This window comes from Ailuropoda melanoleuca, chromosome 16 (genome assembly GCF_002007445.2).
Source record: "Ailuropoda melanoleuca isolate Jingjing chromosome 16, ASM200744v2, whole genome shotgun sequence".
In the NCBI taxonomy this organism is placed as follows: domain Eukaryota; kingdom Metazoa; phylum Chordata; class Mammalia; order Carnivora; family Ursidae; genus Ailuropoda; species Ailuropoda melanoleuca.
In genome coordinates this window covers 11,169,337-11,185,129 of record NC_048233.1, presented here as the reverse complement: position 1 = coordinate 11,185,129, position 15,793 = coordinate 11,169,337, and the positions used below count along the sequence as shown (strand labels likewise).

Genomic DNA, 15,793 nt, shown 5'->3' with positions numbered 1-15,793 from the left:
AAAGAGAGGGAGAGAGGGAGGGAGAAAGGGAGGAAGAAAGGAAGGAAGAAGGAATCTCCCCCTCACACCATGAGGGCCCTAGTGAGAATGAAGCAATGGCCTTCACTGGTTGGAGAATCAAGAGTGAGCTCCTCTAGGCACTCTGAGGGGTCTTTGGCTCTTTAAGTGTTTTCAAGGTACAATGAGAGGCGTAGTTGCCATTAAGGACTAGAACTTTGTGTCCTTAACCTACCTGCTACAATTGTTGTACTTCAGCTCTTCTACCCTCAAGCTTAAAAATAAGTCAGTACCCTTTGTAGAAGGAGAAGCCCTTCCTATCTTCTCAGTAAACATACTTGTGTCTGCTCTCCTACTAAAACAGACAGGTTCCAGAAACCTGCTGCAGGACTGCTAACGGGCCTGGCCTGCACTTATGGGCAGCGAGGAGGCCAGGCCAGGATGGCGCGGGGCTGGCCCTTCTCCCCTTGGCTCTCCTCCTTTCCTAGGCCCAGGCTACCCCTCGTGGCCCTAGCAAGTCCTTCATAATCACCACTTAACGCTTTGCTCCATTTATCACTTTGTTTTAATCACAGGCAAGTAGAAGGAAAGGCATGAGTTTCTACTTCTCAATAGCTTGCTAATTTGTCACACTGTGTCTTCAGACTGGGTAATGCTGGCATTTGCAGAACAAAATGGTGAGAAACCCTCAGTATGAGAATCTTCACTATTATGAGCCCTGCCTTCCCTCCAACCAGGAGAGGATGTATTTTGACTTAAGAATGAAAAGAGAAAAAGAGTTAAGTGAGAAGGTTTATCTGGAGATCAATGCGGACAAATGGTTTTAAAAAGAAGACGACTTTGAGGCATACCAGTCTGGTGTGTATCTCTTTAAAACAAGCAGCTAAAAAAGCTTTCAACCTAGCAATACCATAAATGTCCTGCTGCTGTCTTGGCTTCCAGATTCTTCCCCGTACTTTCCATGAGCATTCCATTGGGAATTGTCTGGAATCCCAGATTAAAACAGCAATAACCCAATTCCCTTGTTAGAATATTTATTTTCTTTTAGGTTTTGAAAACCCAGCTGGGATGCATCTTCAAGTATATGGCACAGCCTCAACCATCCTGGGGACTACATGAGATGTTTCTCAAACAGCTCGATGGGCAGCTGAATCCTAGAACAGGAGAAGGAGGAGGGCAGCTCAGCCTCATGTGGAAAGCCCCAGCTGAGGACAAAGAGCAAGAACCTGGAAGCCTCCATTTTCAGAGGATTCAGTCCACGTCAGGATAACAGGGCTCATGCAGATTACCTGGCCGGTCTCTAAAGTCAGGCTGCCAGCAAAAGCATCGCCCTGACCTGAATCTATACTCTAACACCTGATTATATCCTAAGGTCGGCAGTAAGATGCTACAATCTTATATCTGATCATTATATAAGTGGGGATCCATTCATCCATGCATCTCACCATCCGAGGGACATAAGCAAATTATTCCACAGCTCATTGACAGTTAGAAGATTCCAGCCATAAACCATTTCAGCCACTATAGCCACATCGGTGAATATGGCTGAGTGTCAACCCTGAATTCATCCACCTATCCAAAAAGTATTTATTAAACACACTTACACAGTGGTGTATAGACAAGAGCCTAGGCTGTGGAGTCAGACAGAACTTAGTTTTAATCCTGACTCTACCCCTTACTAACTGTGTGACCTTGGCAGGTTCCTTAAATTCTCTAAGCCTTAAATTCCTTATGTGTGGCATGAATATTAAAAGAACATCTACCTTACAGGTACTGCTGGGAGAATTAAATAAAATAATTTACATAGACCACTCCACACAGGGCCTGGACCAGGGCAATCTCACAACAAATAGTGGCTAATACGGTTGTGTGCTAGGTGCCTGGTAGGGCCTGCAAAGCAGTGGGAGGCAGCCCAGCTGAGGCCCATGAGGAAACTGTCTACTCCAGAAACTGTTGGTATAGAAGAGACGGTTCCAAGTATGGAGAAGGACTCCCTGAGTAAGATCATGATAGTTTAAAGTGAAGAGGGCCGTTAAACGTTCTCTTGTCCCGTCACAATATTGTATGGTAGGAAAAGGGGTATTATGATGACTGACTCACAGTCAACCAGCTAGTTTAACAGCAGAACTAATTAAGAATGAAGATCTTCTAACTGGCTAGTTTGGTGTGTTTCTTTGTTTCTTCTGCCATGGTAACTACTTATGGGGAGGCAGTCCTGTGGTAAAAGGGCTTCCAAAAATAAAGGCATCCAGAGGCGAACCAAGAGTTAGGGCCTCCTTGGGGGGGGGGGGAATGTCTCAAAACAAAGGGATAAAAAGCTATGAGAGAAATCTCTGTTTGGGACAAGTGTTCATACATTTTTTTTCTCTGTACTCGTCTTTAAACTCTGTAAGGACAAGGAGTTTGGTCTGCTCTGTTTGTTTCGGTATCCCCAGCATCCAGAAGAGCGGCTGGTGCAGCACAGATAATCAATAACTATTTGCGGAATAAATGAATGAATGAGATTAGATAGTAGGACAGTAGGATAGTTGCCCGCATGGCATGAGCGTGTTCGATTTGGAAGTGACTATTCCTGAAGTGAATATACTGGTCACAGGACAGCTTTTGGAGGAAAAGATGCTATTAGCTGACTCCAATTTCTTTTCCAGTCCTGTCTACTCCACTGGTGCCTCAACACTCCGGTCTACCAAGGACAGCAGTGCCCGCAGTCATGATCCTGGCATGGCACGGCTACCGGTCCAATCGCATCTTTAAAAGTTCACTGTGGAGAAGATGGGAGAGTGGAGTCCTGCCCTTTACCTCCTTGCCCAAGTGAAGCTGGAATGTGCTGACTGTCACTTGTAGCAACTTTGTAAATACCGAGGGATGGCCGCAGCAAGCTGGAGGAGGGAAGGAAGGGCTCTCCTGGCCCTCAGCCCCTCCCCATAATCCCCACAATCCTCCTCACTGGAGGAGAAGGGATAAGCCAGCAATATCCCCTAGGACCTCCCAGCAACAGTCACCTGATTCCCTGAATTCTCACACGGCAAGCGAAGAGAAGCCTACATCCTCAATCTCTTTTTGTTCTCCACTTTCAGCAAGGAACCTTCTGGCTTCTGAGGAGGGATGGAATAAGGGGAGGCGAGCATCCTGGAGAGCGTTACTGTGCCAGAAAGACACGGCAAGCACAACCGTGCCACCGCCGGAGTATTCAGAATCAGCCAGGGAAGAGCCAAGGTGACCCCCCGTGTCTTCTATAACCTGGACCTGCACCCTCGGGACAATATTCAAGCCAGAAAGCCTGGCGTTTTCTTGGCCACAGTGATCAGGGTGGGAACCAGGTGACTCATTCTCCCCAGCTGCCCCATCACGCTGTATCATCTAGGCTGGGCGGCAGCACAGGAAAGAAAGACAAAAAGGAAATGACAGGTGTCGGCTGCTTTGGAGGCTGGCCCCAAGAGCACAAGTGTGTTAGCCCTGATGCTCTGCCAAGCTGAAGTTGAGGACTCAGACAGGGAGCTGGGAGAGGCAAGGGACAGACATGATCTGAGAGAGAAAGGCGGAAAGACCGCAAACTGACCAGAGCAGCAGAGGCAACGCAGGCATCGGAGAACAGGAGAGGGGAGGAGAAGAAAGGACGGGATGGAGAGGCCATATCTAGGCAGTAAAATGAAGGGAAGAAAAGCAGCCAGCATGCATTTTAAAAAAAATTTAAAAAAAGGAGAGGAGGCTCTGTAAAGAAAGGAAGAAGACATACCTTAAAGCAAAGCAGGGAGGGAGTCTGACTCAGAAACTGCCCAAAATTTAGGGCCTATGAAAATACTAAAAAGAGCAGTTAAGTGTGAACTTAGGGAGACAGGCAAACTTTTCAAAAAAGTTCACTTTGCCTCTTAGGACATTTAGTGGACTCTGCCATATAGTGCACATTTCCAGATGTCGGGGTAACATGGCAACAAGGGACAGGAGTCTCAAGCTTTTCAATGCCATTCTTGGGGGGGGGTGCTGCAAACGAGCTTTGCAAAGTGGACACCAAGTAACAATTTCAGAGCTTGCCCCTCTCCAGCCCGAAGCGCCGCCCCCCCCCGCGCCCCTGCCCCTGAACAGTCAGTCATTCCCCTCTCAGTCCGTCTGTCCCTATGGCAGTGGTGGGGTGTGTGCTCCCTCCCACCCCCACGCGCACACGAGAACACTCACGCAGGTGCGCGGGCAGGCGGATCGAGTCGTCCTCCATCCTGAGCGCTCGGGGCACTGGAACATGAAGTGGAGTCGAGGAAGCGTAACTTGGCACCGGGCTCTCGGGAGGTGTATATGAAATTCGTTCCTGCTGTTAAAAAGAAGGGCAGGAAGAGGGGAGGGGGAAGAAGACAATGAAGGCTTGGAACTGACTTGGGTGTGAAAGCAGGGAGAGGGGTGCGGAGCAAAAGGGAGAGGGGAGCATTTGAGCGCTGGTGGATCAGGCTTCAGAGCAATCCCCCTCGCCCCCTCTCCAGACACTCCAGAAACTTAATTTGTCTTTCAGATCTCCAGCATTTGGGATTTAGAACAAGGCTCTGGAAAGGCTGGACATAGGGCTTCTCCTTTAGACCCGGGTCAGTAGGTGTCCATTTCCCCCTCTCTGCACCATTGGTTTGTTCAAGTGAAGAGGGGAGACAAGGTGGAGGAAATGAAGCAGCATGTCCAAGAGAATGGCTTTAAAGAGTAGTCTCTCAAAAATTACTTCTTAAAGTCCCATAATGAATGTCACCCATACATTAAAACCATGTTTCCTCTTCTCTGGCAACATCCCCAGCTTCTAACACAAATATGATTCTGTACTCAGATCCAATGAGAGATGAGCTCAAAGTGATGGCTTGTAAGTTCTAGATTTAGTTAATAAATCTACAAGCAAGATTATTCTATGGTCCACCTATCTCGTTATAAGCCAAAAATATCTACTGCTTAATTTTTTTCCTTCATAGCAGGGAATTATCTATGACATTAATGACATCTCCCTTTCCCTTCATTCTCCAACTCAGAATCGATACTTCCTGTCCTTCTGAAGTATTTCAGAGCTCATTCAAGAACTGTCTACATTTAAGGCAAGTACTGTTTAATTGAAGATACTTACTCAACTGACAAGGGAAGGGGGGAGGGGGACTTCTGCAGATGCACTGTTTAAATTCAAACAGTGTTTGTTAGATCAATTAAAACAACTGGATGGGATGGGAAGGATTATTACTAGGCTTTAAGTTAAAACACAGCAAATAATGGCAAGGAACCAACTATTATGTTCTGCTAGAAGAGCAGTGCAATTTGCATCTTAGATCAACTCCTTTGACTTAAAGTCCATACATAAATAAACATAACTTCCATTCGTTTCTGTGGTTCAACTGGGCAAAGTAAAGTGGGGCATACAAGGTCCAAAAATTAGTTGGGGGAAAAAGATCAGTAAGATGCCATTATGAAAACAAAAATCAGGAGCAAAAGAAAAATCACAGATGAAAATAAAGCAAAAGGGGTGTTTATGTTTTGGAAAGACAGTTCTCTAACATTTTATATTTCATCAAATGTGCAAAGGGAAGCAGGGGAGTCCCCCTGGCTCTATAACCAAATTAAAGCTTCTCTTTTGCTCAGAGCCTGGAAAGTTTGGTGGTTGTGGTAGGAAGTTTCGATTTTAAATGAATATATACATATTTCTGTAATTTCCAAATGGAATCGCTATGCCTTCCCTGAGGCATCCTTTACCAGCAACTAGGGCATTTGGAATTTTTCCTTTTAAACACACATCCTAAACTTTCCTCACGAATTTCTTAATTAAAGGCAGGCACAAACATCCTAGATTTCATTTCTGTATCAATCAAGATGTCCAGCGAAAGGTCACCCAGGGGCAAAAGCTTCAATTTCACTTTTCTTAAACTTTACCAAACATCACACATATTTTGAGTAACTCTAGCTTAAGGAGGGGTTATACTTTTCGGTGTTTGGTTCGGGGTTTTTGGGGTGAAAGAGGCAAAGACATCAACACACCTATGGGAAACATACAAAATCTGTTTAGGGGTTTTTCAAAATGAGATGGGCTTTTTAAGCATTTTAAACACAGTCTGTTTTTCTAGTTTAACAAATTCTCCACACACTTCAACCCTCAAAAAAAAAAAAAAAAAAAACCAGTCCCAATATATGTCTAGATATCTTATCTGCCGTTAACTTTATTCCCAGAAATAGCTTTGTTTTGTTAGGGTTTTTGCAGAAGTGAAACTGTTGATGAAGAAAACACAGAGCAGCCAAAGAGTTTTCAAATGGCATGGCACGAGTGCGAGAAAAAAAGAAGATGGCATTTCATAATATGATGACTGTCTCTTAAAGCAAGGAGAGACTCACCAGATCCTGCAACTGGTGCCTGTGATAGGCCACGTCATTCCAGCTCCCTCGCCCCTCACCAAGTCCATCAAGGACAAAAATGGAAGAAACCCAGCCCCCCAAACGGCTTTTGTTTCCTGGGAAATCTACCTCTAGCTTACTGATCAGAGTCAAGCTAGGTATCACCTTCAAAATGTATACATTCTGACTTGCTAAATTATCACGCTGTCCCTTCATTTCACTGTCCTTTCTCAGGAGGTACCTCCCCACCCCCGGTATGCACGCACTTCTGCGTGGTTGTCTGTCCTTCCTGCTCTACTGAAATGCCACACTTCAATGTCTGCCCTGGCATTTTATACTACCCCCATGTCCAAACAATTCTAGACGGAGAAAGATTCTAGATTCTCGTTCCAGATGACGGTTTCAACTCAGCAATATTCCATGCAACACCATAAGCTTGGGGTGGGAAAAAGCTCTTTTTAAAAGGTTCCATGAAGAGATTTGTCAGTAGTAGCAGAAGAGAGGGTACCTTGACCAAGAGGGGTTAAAGCAAAATGCACTTCTAGGACCATGAGCAATTTGCTAGCAGCCATTACACACCTACCCTGACCCTGGATTCTGCAGCCATGAGAGCACTCGGGGGACCCCAGAAAGGACACCACCCAGTACGTGGGCTCCTTTCCTAAACGGAACAAAACACACACCTGGGAATCCCACACCGCAGGCTTATCTCCCTTTGTCTCCCTTTTTGTTAATTTCTAGGGTGACTCACATGGTTCATGTTTTTTCATCAGTTCCTACAACCAGGCACTTAACATCTCCAAGGCACAACTGCAGACTATCAGAAATTAGAAATAGGAAATAAACACTATCTCAGATGGAGACATCTAGACGGAGAGGCTTAAGGAGACCAACATCCAGTTTCTCAAATCAAGGAAACCTCTTTATCCTCACAACTGCTTCTGTGGTCCGACCCCAACAAAGGGAAGGGGAGTGCCTCCTTACAGCTCATTCACCTCCAAAGCAAATTGTCAGTCGGATGAAAACCAGAGGTGTTTTATTTTAACAGTACAGAGGGGATAACGATTTTCCCAAGAGGATTATAATCACTGCTCTAATTAAATTAAAATGCTACAGACAGTGATATTAATGCATCCAAGTGTTGTAGGGGGATAAACCGCCGATGGAGGTCAATGTGACTGAAAAGGCCGTGATGTGGTTACATGATTGTTTAGATGCTAAAAAAAAATAAAACGCGCTGCTCTCAAATTTGCAGACACAACCTATCAAACCAATGTGCAGAACAAAAGGGAAGCACCACCATTTCTAAGACCAATTGTAATACCTAAGGGGGGGGGTGGGGAGCAGCACAAAGCTCTGAAAAGAGAAAATAAGGCTAAAAATAGTTTTAGGCAAGGGATGAAATGTAAATTTCACTAACCATTATAGAAAGCTTTTCTTTTTTTTTTTTTAATTTAAATGGAATATGGAGTAGGGTTGCTGCAAGCATTTAACTATCCGAACCAAAATGAGGTCTATTCCCTGTCCTCCTTCCTCCCCGAAACCATGAAGGGCCAATGAAGGGTACCCATTGGACTCTGCTCGTTTTTAAATCAAGTGCTTAGGAACCTGTGACTATCACATAAAATCTGCTTAAAGATTTTATGCTCCGTAGGAGAATGGTATTTTCCTCTCCCCTCCTCCCCATGGCTGCATATCACAGAAGTCAAAAAATGAATATTCTTATTACTAAAAATGTCTTCCCTTTTCAAAATTATTCAATATAGAGCTTCTATAAATCATCGGGATCCCCCTGGTGCATTTACACATTTGTTTTTACACCATTAGTTCTTTAAAGAGGCGGAAGGGTTCAGACACTTAGAGCCTGTTGCTAATTAAATATTAACTTTCTGGAAATACAAAGCATTTCTGGAACTGAGAAAAAGAGAAGCAAAGTTTGGTTGTACTTGCAAAAAGATGGTTTACAGGTCATTTTAAGGATTCCTCTGAAGTGGAGTCGTCCCGGATTCAGGAACTGTTTTCCCAAAACAGCCCCCAGCCCCATTGTGAATGCCAGATGACCCCAAGGATGGTTTCTAAAGCCCATGTACAGTCCTAAGGAGGAAGAATGCCATGAAACAGAGGGGTGACCATTTCTCAGGGAACTATAGTAAAAATTGTACAGGTGCCCTTTCATCGTGCTGCCCTGCGCTGAAACTGACATCTCAGCCAAGACGGCCCACCTCCGGGCCCGAGGTATAGTGGGCACGCTGGGAATACTCAAGCTCTGGAGGGAAGGAGCTCTTTTTCACCCTGCAGGATTTTAGGAAAGCTGCCGGGGAAAGCCGATGCTTGTGACTACAGTTTGTCTTCTACAGGCCGAAGAGAAGACATGTCGCCTGTAGGCAGTGATTTACCGAGAGTCACTAAACTGAAGCCAGAATGCACAATAATTTAAGTCCACTCTTCTGGCTGCAAAATGATGCAAGGTGGTGGCTGGAGCTTTCATTAAATACGCTTTCATTAGCAGCGACATCCGTAAGTCACCCAAAAACTGAGCAAGACAGAAACTGGAGCGGCACGGTTTTCGAGGTTTTTGGCGCAGGGATGCAAACAGACATGCACGAGAACCTGAACTAACACACTCTCGAATGCCAAATCCTTTCACTTGAAAAACTACATTGAATATTTTGCTCACCCCCAAAGGTGGCAAGAGCAACTTGGAGAACTTGGGAAAAGATGCAAACACCAGTCTGCTTTTCTAAATACACACTGCACCCAGGGCCACAGGCCACAGTGGCTTTGGCATTTCCCCAGAAGGAAGCTGTATGCCTTAGAAACTGGGACATACCTGGGGGTCTGCGGTATTCCAACAGGAACTGTGAAGTAGAAAACCAGCTCCATCAAATCCCAGCAGTGAAGTTGTGATGCTAGCTTTCCATCCCCTAGGGGCTTGGGAGACACCTATCCCAGAGGCCCAAGCAGGCCCTTCTCTTAGTGTCCAGCTCCTCTCCTGAGAGAAACATCCCTCTGAGTGCTGAGTCACTGGATTTGTACAGCCCGATCGGTCTTTGGCTTTTAACATGCTTGCAGTGATTTCAGGGGGAAAAATAGGGATACCCTGTGCAAATTAGGAGAGGTGGAGCTACACTCCTGATCCCTGTGGCTTCTGTCCCTGTCGCCCAGATGCCCATTCAGCCCTTGGAAGGGGGTGTGGGAGCGTGCATCTGAGAAACCACACACACACCAATGGGGAGATCTTCCTAGCAGCCCGGCTAACTCGTCTAAGAAGGATTCTCTTGCTTTAGACACTTGAGCAGATGGGTTCAGGACCTGAAATATGCAGATTCCTGTATATTTACAACTGAAATTACCCCCTTCCTCACCTTCCAAAATCAGAAGATAGTGTATCTTGTCTATCAATCAGTCACAATTAGTTACAGCATCTTAAGCCTTCCTTTTGCCCAGAACTATGTTATCTGTGCACAGCAAAGTGAATAAAAAAGAAGTGTGAGCAATGGGCCCCATAGTCCAACATTGCTGTAAAAGGTCACGAGGGTATTTTTTCCCCTATCATTGTTATGAGATACTTCAGCCTTCATCAAGCGTCCACTAGGAGCCAACGCCTGGACTAGGCATTATAAATTCTGCTACCATCAAGTCCTCGAATTTCAAAGATGGTGCCAATATTTAAAATCCTCTATCACTCTACATACACACACACACGGGCCCTCATAATAAATAATTACACCCCTCGGAACATATGTGCTACTCTTAGTTGGATAATATAGTCACTGCAACATCATGAAGGGGAGCCAGCATTCGGGGAGCACTTGGAATGTGCTTGCCATGAAGCCTTTATTTTAGACTCACAATAACCCTGCAAGGAAGGCACGACTGTCTCCATTCCAAAGGAGGAGCCTGACCTAAAGATCGCAGGGGTTAAGCAATCCTGTTGACGTCTCCAGCTCATGAGATGGTATGGCTGGTCTAAAGAGGAGAAATAAGATACTACATGTAAGTAGCACCAGCCCATCGGCAGTGGCTTCACAACTTCTGGGGAATTCCCAGAGAGAAGTCCAAGCCTGTCAGAATCATTGCAGCTCTGGGATATTCCATTGCTTTGTGCCCCCACTCCTCACAGAATTGTGTGGGGTTCCTGAGAGTCACTCCACAGAGCTGCCTAAGCCAGGGTGCTGACTTTCCGCAGCCTGTTGCTTATCCTACTGGGAGTAGAGATGAAGAGAGTAAATGCATTTAGCTGAGGAAGGGACTAAACACGACACATGAGAGAAGCTCTCCTGCCATGACCTCTGAGCAGAGGTAGCCATTAGGATTCATCCAGGTATTACCTGTGGGACACAACACGCAGAGCCACCAGGGCCTCTGCAGATTACTTGTGCATATGATGACTTCACCTGGTACAGAAATCTCACCTGAGGTAATTTTTGAGTAAAAATATGTTACTTTTATCTCTAAGATTTTCTTTAACAACAACAAAACACATTTCCCTTACTCAACTACTTTCCATTTATCTAGTGAGCAGCAAATCTCAATGTATAGGAGAGGCACGCAGGAGCGGTGAGGAGGAAAGGCCCTGTCAACATTCATTCATGCCTAGAGTGAGAACATCTGTCTGCCAAGAAGGAGCTGAGTCTGCCTCCAGAAACCGAGTGACCACTGTCCCATGATGCTTCTCCAACAGTCTTTAGAGGCAGACTCCATTCTCTCAGATGAGGAATCGATAAAGGCGCTAAGCATACAGGTGGCCCGTGGGGAAGAAAAGATTTAAAGGATCCTTCTAGAGGTCTTCAAATATGGGAAGGACAAGCATAAGGCAGAGATAAGGCTTCCCCAGAGCACCTCAGAGGACAGGGCCAGCTGCACACACCCACGCGCTAGAAATATGTATGTGGCATATTGCTCCCCCTCAAGCCAGTTGAAGCTGACGCTCGAAGGTGACTCTACGAGGGGTTCCTACATGGGGAAGGAACTCAAGTAGAACCTGAAGGTGCCTTAGGACTCCAAGATATAAGATATGATCTTATATCCCCTGGCAAGTCAGAGCTTATTACAATGCGGGCAGAACAGACGTGAACAGAGCCTCGCCACCACCGTCCCCTCCTCTCTCCATCAGGACTCCCCAAGTCCCCTCACAGAATGCAGTTGTTCTACCAAATATTATTAGAAACAGCACAAGTGTCTAGAACTAGGAGCCAACCCTTTAAGACAAGCACCAAAGCAAGAAAACAAAAACAAAAACACCTCAAATAGATTTCTTTATTGTTCCAATTTGAAAGATTTTAATTAAAATCCTTTCCAACCCTGAGATGGTATGAATTTCTTTTTTTTTTTTTTTTNCTTTCTTTTTTTTCCTGAATTTCTTAAGTATTTCTGACATGAATCGTAATCAGAATCTCAAGCTGTGATTCCTCTGCATGCCAGGTTGTGGTTTCCAGGGAGGTCTATGCTTGAAGGACGCTCAGCTNTTTTTTTTTTCCTGAATTTCTTAAGTATTTCTGACATGAATCGTAATCAGAATCTCAAGCTGTGATTCCTCTGCATGCCAGGTTGTGGTTTCCAGGGAGGTCTATGCTTGAAGGACGCTCAGCTCACTTGGCTGGAGCCCAGTGCTAACACAGGTGAGGTCGCAGGCTTTAGACCTGGATGGGAAAATTAAATTAAATGCACGTGCTCCGTGGCCCCAACCACCCCCCTAATCCCTGCCATGATGGAGATGACTGCTTTCGCTCTGGGCGGAGATTAGGTGAGCTCACCAACGTACATCATCGCTCCTGGAAACCCCACGAAAGGGCATGTCCTACTGATAGTGGGTCGCTCCAGTGTAAGAAAGGTGGTGTGACTTTATTTATACGCAATCTGCAGGTGTTATCTCTGGAAAAATCAAGCCTCAAATCCAAATTGTTGGATTTATCCAGAAATGCCCCAGAGCTTGGGATCAACCTTTTGAAAAGAGGGTCACTAAATCCTTTCTTCCTAATTCTAATAGCAAAAGAAATAGGTACTTAAATTCACAGCAGCTTATATCCTGGGCACAACAAAGTGGCCAAGTTCGGCTCTTGATTAGCTGCTTTCTCCTCCATTAATGCCTTTCCCCTTAACGATTTGGCCATTACAATTAGCCAGGATGCGGTGTCCCTGCCTGGGGCTAACGAGTAATGAACTGAGAGAGTTGCTATTTAGTTGTATCAAGGGCGCCATTAGAGAGCGCTTCTCAATTTCTCCCCCCAGAGGAGAGACACCTTCCAGGCATGTTCCACCTGCCATGTGACCGCTCTCCTAGAGCCCTCACAGTGCCCCTGTGGTGGGAGCCAAGTCCCCTGGGGTGGTGGGACCTTACGACCTGGGCCGAGAGACCGCAGGTCAGACTTGCGCAGAGCATTAACCATTTGTCCCTCCTCCCCTTCCACCTGGGGCCTCGTGGCTCCTAAACCCTTCACCCCTCCCCCACGCAGCTTTCTCCTGTGTTACACCACTCTGGGCTTTGCTCATCTTCACTTCTTTCTTGAACGGCTGTATCCTGGAAGTCTCGTAAAAGGAAGAGAGAGAGAAAGAGAAGCTACGGCTTGAACCCACAACCCCAGCTGGGGTGGTGGCTGGGGTGGTGGCTGCAGGGGAGGCAAATCAGACCTCCCTTAAAACGAAGAAGCCTTTTTTAATCCTAAGAAATAGCAGGTTTTCAAGATTTGATACCAGAGCAAGATTTACATTCTCATTCAAATGACAGTAATCCAGAGAAACACTGAATAAAACCGAATAAAGTCTAACAACAGCAGCCCCAAGGAAGCTGTTTGCATGAAGTCCCAGAACTTCCTCACTGGATTCGGTCCCTTTCTAGTGAACCAGGAAACACCCCCACCCCACCATATGGGGTACACCAGTCTGTAAGGCAGAAGGCTGGGGTAAGGCCCCTACCATGGTCAGACTGAACAAATTCCCTCGCTCTCCATAGACCAGATCACTCCTGGGCTGCCTCAGGGCGTGGAGAAATAAATATAAATAGAAAAAGCCCTGCAAACTATACCTAGAGTAACAAGCGCAAATTAGATCTGGAAAAGATTTGTATCTCTGGAAAATGTTTACCACCAAAATACTTTCAATAGAATGACGTAAGAGCACCATACTTAAAAAGCAGCATAAGAGAAAGAAGTCAACCTCTCTTCAGCCTTGCCGTCTTGAGAGACTGGCATACTCGTACCCAGCTTTTACTGTCACAGAACATTATTTGAAAGATAAATGAGATGAAGCTTGTAAAATATTATGAGTTTCTTCAAACAAAGTCTCTCCATAAATGCAAGGCTTTATTATGACAGGGAATGTAGAAGTCCCAAATAAAGCCCTACTTTTTGTGTAGGCTCTAGGAATTCAACCTGTCTTTATGTTGTAACACGAGAACTTAATTAAAACCAAGACAAGACTGACATGACCTCACTCTATAACTGACAGGAATTAGGGCCGAATTGAACTCTCATCCCCCCTCCCACTCCAGCCTCTACAACACCTTTAAAAAGTAACATAAAAACAACCTGGAATACTGATCACCAGTGTCACACACCCGCGTTTCCTCTTTCAGAAAAACTTTTCCGGAAGTAATAACCATCATGGCAGGTACCTTCTACCTCTACGACCTACAGTTATCAAAAATCCCAGGAATTCCCTGATTCTTAGACACGAGACTCCTGAAAAGAACCCAGAAAAGGCATCTTCTCCTTCGCTGTGGTCATGGTTAGAAAGACCAAGGAGTTTTGTTTTTGACAATGGATTTCTGTGTGTCAGAGATGACAGCAGTGATTATCAGAATATTAAACAGCTTGAAGTAAGGNTATCAGAATATTAAACAGCTTGAAGTAAGGAAATGCCTGTGCTACACTCTTGTAGCCCTGTTGTTAAGACTAACAATTTATTTTAATAAGATCCATGCCTTCATTAAAACTATTATGGCTCCACAGTACATGAAAAATATGCCTGAATTTCCATATACTCCAGGGATTCAGGATCAGTTAACAATCAAGGAAACACACATTCTACATCATGCATTCCGAATCTTGGCTGCACAAGAGAATCATCTGGAGAAACTCTAAGAAGAAAAAAAGTTCTGGGGCGCCTGGGTGGCTCAGTCAGCTAAGTGTCTACCTTCAGCTCAGGTCATGAACCCAGGATCCTGGGATCAAGCCCCATGTCAGGCTCTCTGCTCGGCAGGGAGTCTGCCTCTCCCTCTCCCTCTGTGCTCCCTCTCTCACTCTGTCTCTCAAGCAAATAAAAAAATAAATAAAAATCTTAAAAAAAAAAGAAATGAGAACAAAAAAAAAATTCCAGTATCCAAGTAAATCAGCCAGGTATCAGTATCTTTAAACCTCCCCATGCGATTCCATAGGCAGAGGGGTAAGGCTCAGAATCAAGACACAAATAAATACTGTAAATCAAGACACATTAACTGATTATCTTTCACAACAGTGTTTTAGAAATGTTATTAACCGGGGCGCCTGGGTGGCACAGCTGTTAAGCATCTGCCTTCGGCTCAGGGCGTGATCCCGGCGTTACGGGATCGAGCCCCATATCAGGCTCCTCTGGCTGGGAGCCTGCTTCTTCCTCTCCCACTCCCCCTGCTTGTGTTCCCTCTCTCGCTGGGGGTCTCTATCTCTGTCGAATGAATAAATTAAAATCTTTAAAAAAAAAAAAAAGAAAAAAAGAAATGTTATTAACCAGGTGCCTGGATGTCTCAGTTGGTTAAGCGTCTGTCTTCAGCTCAGGTCATGATCCCGGGGTCCTGGGATCGAGTCCCACATTGGGCTCCCTGCTCAGTGAGGAGTCTCCTTCTGCCTCTCTCACCTGCTTGTTCTCTCTCTCACACAAATAAATAAATAAAATCTTAAAAAAAGAGAAAAGCCTTAGTAACCAATCTGTTAACTGTACTTCCCTCCTAAGTTGCTCCTGTTCTGCCTTTACCATAAAAATGGAGATTATCAGTACAATTCAGGAAGTTCCTGACTGATGACTACCTGACCTACATAGGAACAAGTGCCCCAGACAGGTGTGCCTGCATTGGTTCCTCTTCCCTCCCAACTGCCTCTGGAGTTTCCCCCAAACCCACCAGCAGGAAGGCTGTTCTGCTTCACGTTCTGGAGCTCCACGCGGAGCCTGTGTTCTCAGCACTGACTGAACTTGATGTGTGTAGCAGGAGCAAGACAAGGTTAATGAAGGAAAAGCAAGAAGGAATGAAAACCTGTTCCACTTCTGGCCTGCCCTCCCTTCCCCCTCTCACACCCAGAAGGGTCTGTCTGTCTACACATGCCCAGACCCCGGACTCTCTTCATGCTCAAGAATGAATCCCCATCAAATAGCTTGGAGACTAGGGAGCCTCTTTTCCCCAGGTGAGGGGCATAGTCCCCATGATGGCGGCCACGGCTGCATCTGTGCCATTCTAAAGGGGTGCGTGGGCTCCACGTGCCCCCAGAGTAAC

At 45.5% G+C, this 15,793-nt stretch overlaps 1 protein-coding gene across 2 annotated transcripts in view; it reads right to left on the bottom strand.

Moving 5' to 3' along the window:
* Window positions 1–4,301, bottom strand: part of ETV6 (ETS variant transcription factor 6) — a 141,773-nt gene extending 137,472 nt beyond the window's left edge. The window contains exon 1 of one of the 2 annotated variants that reach the window (XM_034645140.1): window positions 4,171–4,301. Coding sequence is in view for 1 of the 2 variants with exons in the window: in XM_034645139.1 (XP_034501030.1) it covers window positions 4,171–4,207 (37 nt within the window). In the remaining variant the exon portion in view is untranslated. The remainder of the gene's footprint in view (window positions 1–4,170) is intronic. The other variant, XM_034645139.1, reaches the window with a different exon arrangement.
* Window positions 4,302–15,793: the final 11,492 nt, after the last annotated feature.